The 14,907-nt window shown below is 41.9% G+C and overlaps 1 protein-coding gene across 3 annotated transcripts; it reads right to left on the bottom strand.

Annotated features, from left to right (window-relative positions):
- Positions 1-8,323: 8,323 nt before the first annotated feature.
- On the bottom strand, positions 8,324-10,867 carry LOC147444882 (uncharacterized). 3 transcript variants are annotated; one of them, XM_086527396.1, is made up of 3 exons: positions 9,726-10,867; positions 9,578-9,634; positions 8,986-9,455 (listed from the first exon to the last, which is right to left on the bottom strand). In XM_086527396.1, exons 1-3 carry the CDS (start codon positions 10,581-10,583, stop codon positions 9,405-9,407), a joined length of 966 nt encoding a protein of 321 aa, XP_086383522.1. In that variant the 5' UTR covers positions 10,584-10,867; the 3' UTR covers positions 8,986-9,404. The 3 variants fall into 3 exon arrangements, with proteins under 3 accessions (XP_086383521.1, XP_086383522.1, XP_086383520.1); XM_086527395.1 differs by lacking the exon at positions 8,986-9,455 and adding an exon at positions 8,324-8,543 and having other exon boundaries at positions 9,578-10,865; XM_086527394.1 differs by having other exon boundaries at positions 9,578-10,865.
- Between the last annotated feature and the right edge of the window lie 4,040 nt (positions 10,868-14,907).

The raw sequence follows: 14,907 nt of genomic DNA, 5'->3' as shown, positions 1-14,907 counted from the left end.
AAAATTTACCAATTTTAACACTGATTTCAAAAGTTTCGTGACTCTCTTATGCAACATCTTACATTGCATGGTTGACTTGGTGCAACCGTGTGTGATGAGCCTCCAGTGGCTTCTTCCCCCAATGCCAACCCAAACCACTAAAACACAAGCATAGGTGGTTGCGCAAGAGAGTAGAATTTTTTCAAGAATGTGAAACATCAAGTGTTCCACGATGAAGAATGCGATCACAGTAAGGATTCATATCTTCAAAAATGAAGAGTTTGCATCACTTGTGCTGCATAGTCAATTTCATCACTATTGTGGAAACCATCCTCTCTTTGGAGGGCAATGCTTACAAATGGTGGAGGAGCATCTAGATCAAACTCTCTCTCAATATGGGTTGAGTTTCAGAGGATCTTTTGGAAGGATCTCTCACCAAAAAACAAGAAATGTCGTAGTTGGGATGCATGGAATAAGTGCAAGATGGAAGCTTAGGAAATAGCTTTGAGATAACATCAAATATGACTCTTTATGATGGGCTCCCCCTCTCCCCCACCTTCAAGCACTTCCCGCCACAACAATTTAAACAAAAGATAGGGGCTTGAAAGGGATAGATGACAATGGTACAAGAAGTTTTAATGATTTGGGCTAATCCAATACAACCAAAAAAGTATGCGTTTCTTTGGCTTATTCTCCACAAAAAGTGTGTGGACGGGGGGGGGGGGGAAAGCCTCAAAAAAATAAGAGTTGGCAAACAGTGGAACATAGCGCATGAAGATATTTTCCATTTTTTAATTTCCTATAAAGAAAATAAAAAGGACTTGGAAATCCTGCACAAATTTGCAAGCATTAAATGTTCTAATCTAACACAACAACATATTCTTCTAGAGATTTTATGCGCTTCGCAATACCTTATGGGTTGTCCTTGATGCATAGTTTTATGGGATATTTGGATTAAAATTCTTCTCTAGCCGCCAACAGTGAATGGAGTTTTACTTTATTGTTGCAGGCCATCTACTAACATAATATGGCGGAAGGGGGAGCCCTTTACACGTGTCGCAATCTGCGACCTGAAGGCTAAAGTCCAAAACTTTAAAAAAGCCCCTTTGCATGCGATAAAGAGGGGGAGAGAGAGAGGCCGCCGAAGGCGGCCGGCCGTACTAGTAGATGTAAAGAACAAGATGCAAAACCAGACTCTCACCCGGTTCTGCCATCTTGAAAGATATGTGAAAATGGAGGAAAAAAGATGCAATGAGGACTTGGTTGACCATGTGGATGCATTTCTAAAGCCAGTGCATGATTAGGAGAGTGAATTGTTGTAGAGACCTTACTAGTGGAACTTGACATCTATCAAAAGAACCTCGAGAAAGTATCAGAGTCTTATACCAAGATTTTTGTGAGCGTCTTGGAGGACAGAATGAACTTTGTAATTATTATTTTTTGTAATGAATCTACTTACTGAGGTAGTCCACCTCTACATCCAGTTTAGCTTCTATGTGAAGGGGCTCGGGGAGCACCACAGACGGAGAGTGAGAGAGAGAGAGAAGGAGACACACACACGATGTGGGTGGGGAGACTGTGAAGTGGCAGCTCCCCCTATACAGTATACTCACTATAAGTATAGGGTAACAGTGGGCGGGCACCCATGACCTGGGCGACCGATCAAGGCACATAGGCCTTAACCCCAACAACCTCCCACTTAAAGGCCAATGTGCCTTTAAGCAAGATCTACTAGTGTACAACTAATAGAAGGTGAGATATTCTCTCAACCTATGCCCACTGACTCTCGATGAGCTAGTGCATCCGGCTCTACTGATAGACAAACACCCGCTGTGGAAGCCACACAGAGCTAGCTCCAAGCTCTACAAAGATTCTACAAGAGCTCATGCACTCTTGCAAGTATCAGTCCAATACCTGCAAACCTCCCCTATGATCTATGCCGAGATCAGTCATCGAACAACTAATCAACCCTGTTGCAAATGCTCCCACTGCAGGCAGTTGCTATGTCAGGCCTCAAGATCAGCATCGTACATGAGGACACCGAACGTTGATGCAACCCTGGCAACCTCTGCCACCTCCAACTCAGAACTCGACTCATGGCAATCATGTCCCCTATCATAGAGACCATGGCACTCTAACTCCGAGCTCTGGAGTGACTCCTCGTGCCCACCACATATCACATGTGTACCAAAAGTATCCATCTGTCCTGAATCTGCATCAAGCTATGGCATAAGCATATCAAGAAATGACTCCAAATAGCCGACATCTTAGCATCCATGTGAGTCATCTCTGTCATCACCTCTGATGACTCGTCCTACTGTGACTCACTACAGCTGTCCCGCTCTACCTGTGCATCCGTAGACACAACCTGCACAACAAGGTCACTTCTCTGCACTCCATGCAAAGCATCCTGCAACCCACAAGCAAAAGAGACTCGCCTGCTCTCTCGCTCTCTACCTGTCTGCATGATCACAGAGACAACACCATCTCTCCCGTGATCCACATGCAATGGGTAACCTGTACCACTCCTGGCACCTCTCGCAATCACTAGCGAACCCAAATGCATCACAAAATCTCGCTCTCGTAGCGAAATCTGACATCCACAGTCTCTAAGCTAACCAATCGAGATCAAACTCATTGTCAAATCTGGTACATAGCGCACATGTCGTAACAAGTAAGATGCACCACTTGGTAATGATAGTCTCACATCTCCTGCACCTGCTATCGCATGCACCGATCCATCGGTCAAACGTACACTGCCAAGCATCCCGCTAGAATAGCTACAAAACCATTCACGATGCGACGTGACATGAAACATAGCATCTGCGTCTAGCAACCACTGCGAAGGGAGTGCACTGTCCACATGTATAGCATCTCGTGCATAGCTCGAGGTAAAAGTGACATCCCCGTCACTAGTATACTCCGACACTACATCTGCCTCAACTGTCAAAGCAATTGAGTCCATGGCATCACTACATACATCTCTGAGACTGCCATGTCTCCTACGATGTCGCATACGACGAAAACAGCGTCGTTTAACGTGTCCAGAATGACCACAATACCAACGTGTCCAGCGTCGTCTAACGTGTCCAGAATGACCACAATACCAACATATCACCTGTCGGCGTGCTCGTGAATATACATGTCTCACATAAGTCCGTGATGACTCAGATCTATCATACATATCATGTAATCTGTGCCAAAGTTCTCTCGAAGTAGTCTTATACATAACAAGAGCATATACAGATTTCGCAAGGTGCAAACAGAGTGTAGATAGTGCCATCTCCTCTAGCTCCTGCCACTGATCGTCAGACATGTTTGAAGGTCTACCTACATCACCACTCAATGGTCGATGCAACCCTCGCTGTGTCAATGCATCAAGCATACACTCTCTCCATGCTGCAAAGTCTGACCCATCAAACATGCACATTTCAGAGAGATCATAATCTGAGCGATCACCTGTCTTTTCCATGAGCACAATGTAGCAAACTAGAAAGCAAAACCACCTCACCAAAAACACCTGGAAACTGTCTATAAATATGGCCAGAAACACAATGTAAAACCTGTGAGGTAATGTCAATACAAGCCTCGCCTGCTCTAGTATCACACTGCAATCTGTGAGCTAATCACCAAGCCCACACTATGCGGTATCGATGCATACACATGCACAAATCTCCCACCTGCAGAGAACACTGCACGCAAATGCTAAGTGCAACCCGCAATCTCTACCTAGATTGCATAAATGATACACATAAAACTCCTGGAAAAATTTCGCGAAAGTTTCGACGCACAATGGCTATCAACACAAAATAACCATTGTCCTACAAGCTCAATACAATGAGCAATCAATGCGCATCAAACTACACTCAACATACATGCATAAGCTCTGCAAAACTATGGAAAACAATGCTCGAGATTACAAGACTCTCCCACCCGAGAGCAAACCACTGTCTCAAGCAAAGAAAGATACACAACTCCTCACTCTTGCGAGAGTGGATACAAAAATGCAAAACTGTGTCCAAATTGACAAAACCTGTCAAAGTGAGAGTAAACACTCAATCACAAAGTATGGCGAGAATCTAGGAAAAATCCGACAAAATTTCCCCTGAAAACTGAGCAAAAACTCAAGTACAATCTCTATCATAAACCATAACGCTACTCAATGCCAATGAGTAGAAATGCCAAAATGGCTCCACATTTTCACATACAATGGCAATCCGCACTCAACGTACATCAACAGAGTGACAGCGCATAAGCAAGCGCCAAAATATTTGCAATCCGGAAACTTAATCAATGCGAAAACAATGCTCTCAAGAGAGCTCACAGGCACTTGAAAGTGCTCGCCAAAATGCATGTATACTGGGCATCAACCATGCGCCATAACCATATGCAAACCATCCACAAAGACCATGAATCCAAGCACAAAATCATTGCCAAAGTATCCTGTGAAAACCAATGAAAGAAGCTCCACCTGTGTGCTCCAAAAAACTGCATCTCTCAAGAGACCGCTTCGGTGGTGTGTAAACGCCTCCGTACTTCGTTGCCCAAGTCTACCAAAAAACCCTCAAACCACAAGCTTAACACAAGCTGCAATTGCATCTTCAGCTCAGAATTTATGCACTCAACTTCAAGCATCTCCCGTGCTTCCAAAAGTGCATCAAACTCGTATACAATGCGACAACAGAACATCTGGAATTTCTGTATACAGTCAGTCTGATCTGAATATCAGCAAAACGGTGAGGAATTTGCAAAAAGTTTCTTCTGCAAAGTTGTAGACCACGTCGAAACGGATGGGCAATGTGAACCCGTTATGAGGAGAAACCATCATGTGTGAAGAAAAATCACTTGTCGGAAAAACAAAAAATCCACTATCAGTCTCAAGCAAAGACTGGCATTGTCTAGTCATGACCAGACGACGACCGCAAAGTGGTCAGAAAAAGGCCGGTCAGTTGGCCGGTTGCCGGTAGTCAATGGCTGGTGGCCGGTGGTCGGAAGTCAATGGCCGGTGGCCGAATTCAATGGCTGGTGGCTAGTGGTCGAAAGTCAATGGTGTTAGCCGATTTCAAAGCAGACTTGTCTTCTCAAGGACAGCCACACATGGGCGCATTGGAGAGTCCAACTTGGACTTGTCTACGCAAGGGCGGCTACACATGGCTGCCTCTCATGAGAGAGGACAACTCTTTTGGCTTATAAAAGGAGGCCTCTTCTACACACAAAATTCATTGTGGTGCATTGTGAAGTTGACGTGAGGTGGTGAGAGTGTAGCAAGGCGGGAGCTCTATTAAGCGCATAATCCCTTTGTAACCTACTTCTTGTTTGAAGTACTAAATCCATTGAGTGACTGCTTTCCCGTCGATGTATCCCACATCGGGTAAACCACATATATCATGCTCTCTCTCTCTCTCTCTCTCTCTCTCTCTCTCTCTCTCTCTCTCTCTCGCGTGTGAAAATTATCTCTCTCCATTAACTAAACTACTCTAATATCTACTTAGCTACGCCCTATTTCCTAAGGTTTGTCTCCTTGATGCAAGCATGGAGAAGATAATGATGTGTGGTATACATTAGTAAAGAATGCTATTGTCGAGGTGCAAGAGCACACCATGAATATCGATTCTCAAGTATGAATATGAGTCAAACGGATGTAGTTCTCAATCAAGAATGGCTATATGAAATAGGGCCATCTGTGATACATGATTATACAAATAACTTCTTCGTGTTCAATACTAGGGGGAAGGATGCCCCGTCCTCTCCACTTATTGGTGCCAATGAGACGCACTACTTGAAAATATCTAATAGAAGATTCTTTTTGTGTTATTACATATCTCCTACATGTCTCATTCCCATTCTCTAATTGATTCTCTTTCTTTTCATACACTATTATCTCTGCATATGCAACTATACAAAAATTAATGAGCGAGTAGAACAAAGTTTTTCCAAAAGATTTGCCACCAATTTTACCTCCTAAAAGATATATGCAGCATGGATGAGGACAGTGATATTTTTCCAAAAGATTTGCAATCAGATTACTTCCTAAAATATCTATGCAGCATGGTTTAGATGTGGTTCAAGATAGTAAACCGGTTAGTAAGCTTGCTTATCGTCTAATTCCTACTAAAGCTATGAGATAAATAAACAGTGTTGTACGGTCATAATTGGGTAAGTTTCCTATGGAATTTCTTAATGACATACTGATTTTTAGTGCTATCAAAGAGGAACATACAGAGCATCTCAAGAAAGTTTTTGATGTTGTCAAGAAAAATACACTCTTCACTGGAGAGAGTAAGTTTGATTTTCAAGACAAAAATCCAATGTTTGGAACTTGTGATTTCTTGTGATTTCATTGAAATGGACTCGAGTAACATTAAGATATTTTTGAAGTGGCCTCTTTCTTGTACACTTGAGGAATTACAAATGCTCCTTGGCACATTAGGACATTGCCACAAGGGCCAAGTAAATAAGGCAGTGTTTCAAGGTAACAGGGCTCTTGCATCCGTTATCCCTTATGGAAAATGGGAGCACATGTATGGATTTTATTGTAGGAATCGCTACTACAAACCATGGACATGTTTCCATTTGGGTAACGATGGATCATTTTACTAAGACAGGAAGGATTATTGCAAATGGACTATGATTAAAGCTACAAAATTAGCTTGGCTAGTCGTGGCAAACCTTTATTAATAGAAAGACTTGTATGAGGGAGCAGATCCCCACTCATTCAACCTTCGAGCGAAAATCTATATGCACAAGTGAGTAGATCCATTCGAAAGGCCAACTAGCAAGGTTTGAATATGTTTACTCCTTTATACTTACCATTGAGTAACATTGTTATCAATTGTGATCCTAAGGTCAATAGGCGTTTACTTACCATTGAACAAGTCTACTCCCTTATACTTACCATTAACATTGTCATCAAAAGGTCAACAGACATTCGTGTGACAATCTATTTTTCAAAAGTTGGAAACTCCACAAATTTCATGAATTTCTCCAACAATATTCGTACAAAGCAAGGGTGTCCCTCTTCACCCGGTTTTCCAAGCGACGTTGGGGCTATGCATGGATGGATTAAAGCACAAAGTTGAGGTGGTTTTTTCTTGTAGATGATGCACTTTTGGCTCCACTCTGAAAGATGCACAAAAGCTGATGACTATACTTGAAAACTTTTCTTTGCACAATACTTTTCGATGAATCCCTAAAAAAAAGGATAAGCCTCTACAATCTCTCATCAAGAGAAGACTATACAATGTATACAATAATAAGCCACTTTAAGCCCTTGGCCTCAGGATCCAACCATTCATTAATTATATGAATGTGCTATGTGTCACCTTAAAGAGCATACCATACACTTGAAAGTATGTGCCGTAGAACATATCAAATGTCAAAAGATATAGCTGCGAAACTTCAGTGACAACACTTCTTTAAGAATTAAAGAAAGAGATGGTAGCATTAATAACTCAAGAATTCTATGATATTCGAAAGAGTTTTCTAGTAAACTCTCTACGTGAAGCTACAATACTTTACATGTCAAATCCCATTGATGTTTCAGACGTGTGGAGTACATAGTAAAGATGCATCCCAACCTCTACAATTGCCTAAAAGACAAAGTTCAAAAGATGCGTTCAAAAAACTTTGGACTTAAAAACTGCAAGATGCCAAGAAGTTGTATGAAGGGCAGCATGCAATACGCTTGCCTCATGATGGATCGCTGGATTCCTTAGTGAAAGAGGCTCTCTTAGACACAAGAAAACAAAAGAAAACAAACAAATCACTGTATTTGCTACTAGATGAAACAATCCATTATTCAATTAATCATGTTCTGACAACAGGCATAAGCGAAATAAGTTGAGGCAAGTAAAACTTCAAACAAGTACTGAACTTTATACTAGCAAAGATAAATCATCTCAAAGACTTAGTCCCAAAAATCAGACTCCACACAACTTCTAAAGGGACAAATTCTGAAATCCTAGTGTAAGGTGAATACTAGAAATGAATACTACTGCAAACCTACAAAGAAGAGGTTGAAAATAACCAAAGTACGAAGATCCAAACTTGACAATATGTGACATCAACTTCATTGCTTGTACAAATAGGGAAAATAAGATTCTCACCTTTACCATGCATAGATTGGACAACTACTACTAGCTATGACATCCCTACTCAGGTCATCAACGCCCAAGAATAGGTGTAGGTTTGTATAGAGGTCATTCATGCTTTGTATGTATTCCATAAAACCAACGAATTGAGTTTCTATTCCCCTCTGGAGGTGATAAACATGACCCTATCTCAAATACATCACCAAGGGCTTAGAAAAACAAGGCCCAAAATCTTATGAGAGAAACGAAAAACAGAATCACAAGTATCCAAATGCTCCACAATAAGTACCGTAACATACAGCACAGAGTACTCTATCCCATGGTTACTATCCTATCCCGTGATTACTATGAAGAGGACAAACCAACACAGCCTCCATGGCAACTAGTACATCAGAAAAATGCGACCCCTTTAAGGAAGGCTCAATGTTGCTATGAAAATGAGTGAAGGCAACAGTAAGCATGAATCCCAACAACCTGCAGAGAAAAAAGCAAACATGACCTTTAAATCCAAGGTACCAAAGGACAAATCTTTTCCATAGGAATCTGTGTGCGTGTGCGCACTATTTGCAGCCCTCACGCACATGCATGCATGCACCACATCCAGGTGTTGGCATTTATGAGAACTTACATCCAGTACATTTGCAAGTATGCATCAGAGTAAGACAGTGAGCAAGATGCAAAAAAGCTCAAGGAAGGGTCGTGAGACAAGCCACATACAAACATTAGACAGGTATGAAAACACCTAAAATGTTTATTGAAGATTGCTGTCCGCAATACTCAGATGATGCCTTTTTCTGACAGGACAATGCCATGCATGCCAATGGATGTTAAAACCACTCTTCAAAACACACACTCATACTGTGATTGTGGCCCTCTGATGGTATCAACACCACGAAGTCCTGAAGAATATGAAACATAACAAAATGCTGAAGAAAAAACTATTCGACGCAACAAGGTCCAGTGATCTGAGAGCAAGTAAAACTTTTTCAAACAAAAGCAACATGCACTCACTAAATACATGGTTGGTCCTTTCTGTGAACCTTTCATCATATCCAAGTCCTATTCACAAGGTCACCTGTAAGTCTACCAAAAGGAAACCTCAGCCTTGTGTCCATCATCCTGTAGGCCATGAACTCTGATTTACAACACATTAAATTGGATGCATGCTTTCCAAAATCTTTGCAAAACCCATGCCCTTATTGCAGCTTTGGGCACGTTCAATTTCTGTTCAGCCTTGACGATGGCACTTGCTTGACTCAGGTTAAAGCGTAACACATGCAAAATTTGATTTACGTAACGATAGACTGTTCTTCTAATGATCTCCACGGCTGTCTCTTATATTTCTTGAGCAAAACTCCTTACTCCTGACGCAGGTAAGACACCCTCCTAACAACCCCAAAGGGAGGACAATTTAAGAAAAACTATTATAGCTTCCAGGCGACACACAGCTTGAAACACAGATATGACTCCAGCACCTTCTCAAGTCACAATAGAGACTTTTTACTCACCAACTTCAACTCAGCTTGCACTACCATGAGAATCCACCTTTTGAGACGTATCAGCCTCTGTTGTCGACGGGACTTTACCCACAATGTTGCGCATCACCATGTTCGCTCGAAGTAACACAGCAGCTGGTGAATCCAAAGCTGGCCTTACATCCACAAAAAACGGCCAATCCTTACTTTCATCATAATAAAAATCAATTACATATCGCATTTCCCGACCTCCCCTATCAACAATCCAATCATGCCTATCAAAAGGCACTCCAAACCCCAGAAACTTCTTCAAGTAAGCCTTCGGTGTCAAGTCAGTTGGGCGACCTCGAAAATGAAGCAAACGGGGGTCCTCCCGCCCAGACTCAGGGTACATCTCTGCATACAACTGCTCCCAACGAAGTAACCGAGACCATGTGGCTTCATTCACTGAATTATGAGTAGCTACAACTGCATCCATATCGTTCTCTGTCACATCATCTGCTTTGTTCTTCCTGACAAGACTATTAAAGAACATCTGTGGAGATGGATATACCCATGTGTCCTCAGTACCACCTTTTGGGATAGTCGATTTCTGTCGCAGAGTAGACAATGGTTCTTTCTGTCCAGGTGCAGGGACTTGATTTGCATGCACAGGCATGCGATTGGCAGGGTTGATTTCTTCAAAGGATCCTCCAGGCCTGGCATCTTGCTGAGGATTATAGAATGATGAGGTGTACAAGAAGGAGGGCATTCTCCACACCTCTGCTTTCTCCCCTTGCAAGTTTTGTTGATCTATACGCCGGCCATAGACATCATAAACATGAGGGTGCTTGTATTTGGACTCGGGCTGAGGAGACGAAGCAGCAGAGCTGCAAGAAGCAGATGGTTCTTGCTCACTTTGCTGCCCCTGCGAGCACGAGCGGGATGCAGTGATGAGCTTCTCTCTCGCAGCACCAGTTACGGGGCAATCTGCGCCCGGAAAGACCTTGAAATATAGATCGTGAACTTTCTCAGGCAATGTCTTCTTCTTATCTTCCATACCCTGCTGTGCCTGGTTCCTGCTTTGATGTTGGTCGATACAGAAGGGTTACTGTTGTACTTCTCTGCAGATCGCGCGGAATAGGGTTCAACACACCCCTTCACCTTTCCCCGCCCATCGCCTGAAGTTTAACAATGGCCACTTGTGTTGACAATAATTCAAGGAAGATGCAGGAGGCAATATAGTGTAGCCTGCTATATTTTGTTTTCGGGATCGGGCAGGGCAAGCCCGGCCGCTCCCCTTATCCACCATAAAAGTGGACAAGAAGAACGACCACGACTATGCCCCGAGAAACCGAAGGCAGATGCTTTTGTCACTAATTTCCTTTGGACTCGGGAGGCCAGAATTATCTACACTCTTAGGGCGATGACTTTTCCCTTAAGAGACCCATTTCGATGGGCGTGACAGCGACCAAGTACCTATGTTCAGAGGCCCAGGTACTGCGGGACTTGCTTTGGTCTTCCCTTTGGAGTTGCCTCCTCCAGGTAACTTATCGCTCACCTCACTAAACTGCCTTTGAAACCCGACGGTTTTCCCCTAGGAAATGCCATGCCCGCTTGGAAGGGCGTCGGCTATATCTAACAGAGGCATGGGAGATGGGATAAAAGGCTCCCATCAATTTTGGGCCTCTACATTAGGCGCCCGCCATAGATCTTATCGCATTTGTAAACTCGGGTGGGAGTAAACTCGGGTGTACCCGAGTTACAGTGTACTCGAGTTTACATTGTCCATGAAAGCTCGAGATCTATGGTGCTCAATCATCCCACCGTAGATCCCATCTCCTCCCATGCCCATCTGAGATATAGAAGAGGGGCGGGGTGGGCATTTGTAAATTCGGGGAAAAATCTGTTAGGCTTGTAAATTCAGGGCGGGCCGTGCGGCTAGCATCCACACTATCTCACACAGGTGGGGAGGGAGGGGATCTACGACTGAGTGATTCGGGCCGTTCAATGCACATTTGTAAATTCGTGACCTTTGTTAAATTCAGGGAGAAAAGTAAATTTGGTTAGGCTTGTAAATTCGGGGTGGGTGGTGCCCCATGTCTTGAACCCACGACCTCCCCACAACGAGCCATGTGCACTAACCACTCACTCGCTTGCGTTCATTGAAATATAGGAGATTTGAGTATGTCATATAGCAAATGCAGGGGGATTTGTAAATTCGGGAAGATTTGTAAATTTGGGCCGCCTTGTGCCATCAGGTATGACGGTCCACGATTGACGCAACCCCTGTTTTTCTCCTCCACCATATCCCCTCCCGCCATGCCCGTGCTAGATAGTGACAAGCCCTAGCCTAAGGTATTGAAATAAAAACTAGTCTTGCTTGGTTGGCCTTGTCATGACAATTTATTATCTCAAGATATAGTAAAATAATATTGGATAATTACTTTTGGTAAATTATATATCAATGTGAACTTAAAAGATTTTGTCAAAAAATTATTTTTTGTGTGAAAACAAATTGTGTGTAAAGCACTAGTGCAATGTATGTACATCAAGACAGAGTACTCACTTCTTTGTAGTGGTTTCACTTGAACACGTACGTACTTCAAAAAGATTGCCTTCGATGAACTACAAGCAAAAGGAGAGCAGTAGTTAAACTTTTCATACCATAAATTTTTTTAAATTATCAAAAAAGTAGATAGTGCATGGTCTACGTGAGTGCCATACAAAAGTATGGTGGAGAGTCGGCACTATGGCTCTCCAAAATTTATAAAAAAACAGAAGATCTGTCCTACCACATAGTCCATTCCCTACTGCATAGTCATGGTATTCAAGGACAAGATAACGAATGTGTATTTCTTTGATGATTTGATATTCAAGTCCGTGCCATGGCCATGTAAATTTGTCTGACTAATTTGTATTCAAGTCCTTCTCACATCAATATTAGGTAGATCCTATAATTAACATGTTCCCGAGAGATTGCATTTTGGATAGATAGCCCATTAAGAACTTCTCTAAACATTAAACCGACTTTAGATTCTATGCTTGATGCCATTTTGAAAAGCTAGGATTTCTATCATCTCAATCCTTCTTGCTTTGATCTCAAAATTCATCATCATTCTCATTGCCATCATATCTATTATATCACTACAAGAGACCGCTTAAATTTCGACGTCAGATTACCGACGTCAATGGTGGGTGTCCGTATATGTGTAGGTAAATCTGGAGGGAGATCAAGTTTTTTTTAAAAAATATTTTCAAATTAACGGCGCTCATACCGGTGCGTACATCGATGCATATACCGACGCCTACACCAGCGTGCATACCGACACTTGTACCGACGGACTCTACAAAAAACAGAACCGCGGGCTTTTCCTATGCATTTCACCATTTTCTTCTCTTCTTCTCTTGCCCTCCTCCTCTTCACTTGCTGCAGATCTGCTACCTCACGACTTGCCAAAGGTGAGACTTTCACTCGTAGGCTACTCCCCATCAACAAGGTAAGCTTCTTTTCAAGTTTCCTTGTAGATTTGTGCACTTTTGTGTATGTGTGTGTAACATAGTGTGTGTGTGTGTGTGTGTTTGCAAGTTTGAAGACATTTTTCCAACTGTTTCTGCTCAAATAGGCCACATGTGAATGCTCGATAATATTCTTTTTTGTTGCATACACACATACACACACATTCACATAAATATGGACGCAAGTAAATAAAATGCACACTAAACAATATAAACACACTATATACGACGCACACACATATTTTTCAATTTAAAAATAAAATAAAATGTAATTTTAGAAGTAATATTAATTAAAATTCATCATTAGCTAAGAAAGATAACTACATTTTATCATTAAAAGAAAGATTTATTTTTATTTATGTTATTTTATAATTAGTTTTGTTGTTTTGTGTAAATAAATTTAGAAATTAAAAAAATATATTGTTGTTTTTATAATTGTGACTTATCGTAAGCTATTCGCTTAATTAGGTTTAGTCCTTTAATACTAATCGTTTAAGTAATAAGCGATTTCATCGCTTAGGACTGGTCCACATTTAGATCGATGAAGGTTAGTTGCTTATGTATTTGCTTACGTATTGAATCGTTTAGCCGAGCTCGCTTAGTCCTGCACGCAGCTCGGCTAGTTTTATTAGTTACTCACTTAGCAACTTAGTGCTAGTCGTGTAGGTTTAATCGGACGTATTCAAACGGTTTATTAGGACTTGTCGCTTATAGGTAACCGCTTAGGTATTTAGTCACTTACCGCTCAAGAAGGACTACTCCGTTGAAGGCTACACGCTTAGGGCTAGCCGCTTAGTGTTAGCCGCAAAAGGACTTCGACAAACGAACTAAACTAACGTAATTGGACTTCAATAGCGCGCACAGACTTCAAAAACGCAAACAGATTTCAAAAACAGACTTATGTTAAACCTTAATATATAGGCATTGACCAATAAAGACGAGATTATTACCCGGTGGTCCTGATCTCTGTGCACCTCTAGACCGAGGTGTGCGGAGATCGGGCATCGCTAGAGAATGTGAGGTTGTTAGAGCTAGCACCAAATGGTAGAAAAATCGCAAATGGACTTCAGAAATGCAACAATCTTCAGAAGTGACTTGTGTACTTAAAAAATGCAACGGACTTCGACAAACAAAGTATAATAACGCAATCAGACTTCAATAGCGCATACAGACTTCAAAAACGCAAACAAATTTCAAAAAAGACGTATGTCAAATCCTAATATATAGGCATTGACCAATAAAGACGAGATTATTACCCGGTGGTCCTGATCTTCGTGCACCTCTAGACCGAGGTGTGCGTGGATCGAGCATGGCTAGAGAATGTGAGGTTGTTAGAGCTAGCGACAAATAGTAGAAAAACCACAAACGGACTTCAAAAACGCAAAAGTCTTCAAAAATGACTTGTGTACTTCAAAAACGCGAACAAACTTCGACAAACAAAGTAAAATAACGCAATCAAACTTCAATAGCGCACACAAACTTCAAAAACCCTAATATATAGTCATTGATCAATAAAGACGAGATTATTACCCTGTGGTCCTGATCTCCGTGCGCCTCTAGACCGAGGTGTGCAGGGATCGGGCATGGCTAGAGACTGTGAGGTTGTCATGTAGTTAGTGGTGTGTATTTAGAACAAGAGTGATTTATTTATTTGTTGCATCATTGGTAGATAAAGTATGGACAATAGGATGGTGTGTCCTTATCCGCATTGCAAGCATCAGATCTTTTGAAAACGTAAAATATGCGATCAGCGCATAGGCAATAATGGTCTCTTTCCCATAGAGCAACTACAAGACATGTGTTATCGATCTCATGGTTTGGAGGCAGCAGATCAACCTCCGCAAGTAGATATTGCTCCAACTTCA

Source organism: Adiantum capillus-veneris, chromosome 13, assembly GCF_014529385.1.
Source record: "Adiantum capillus-veneris isolate H3 chromosome 13, ASM1452938v2, whole genome shotgun sequence".
In the NCBI taxonomy this organism is placed as follows: Eukaryota; Viridiplantae; Streptophyta; class Polypodiopsida; order Polypodiales; family Pteridaceae; genus Adiantum; species Adiantum capillus-veneris.
The sequence above is the reverse complement of the archived record's forward strand: the minus strand, read 5'-3'. Positions and strand labels throughout refer to the sequence as shown.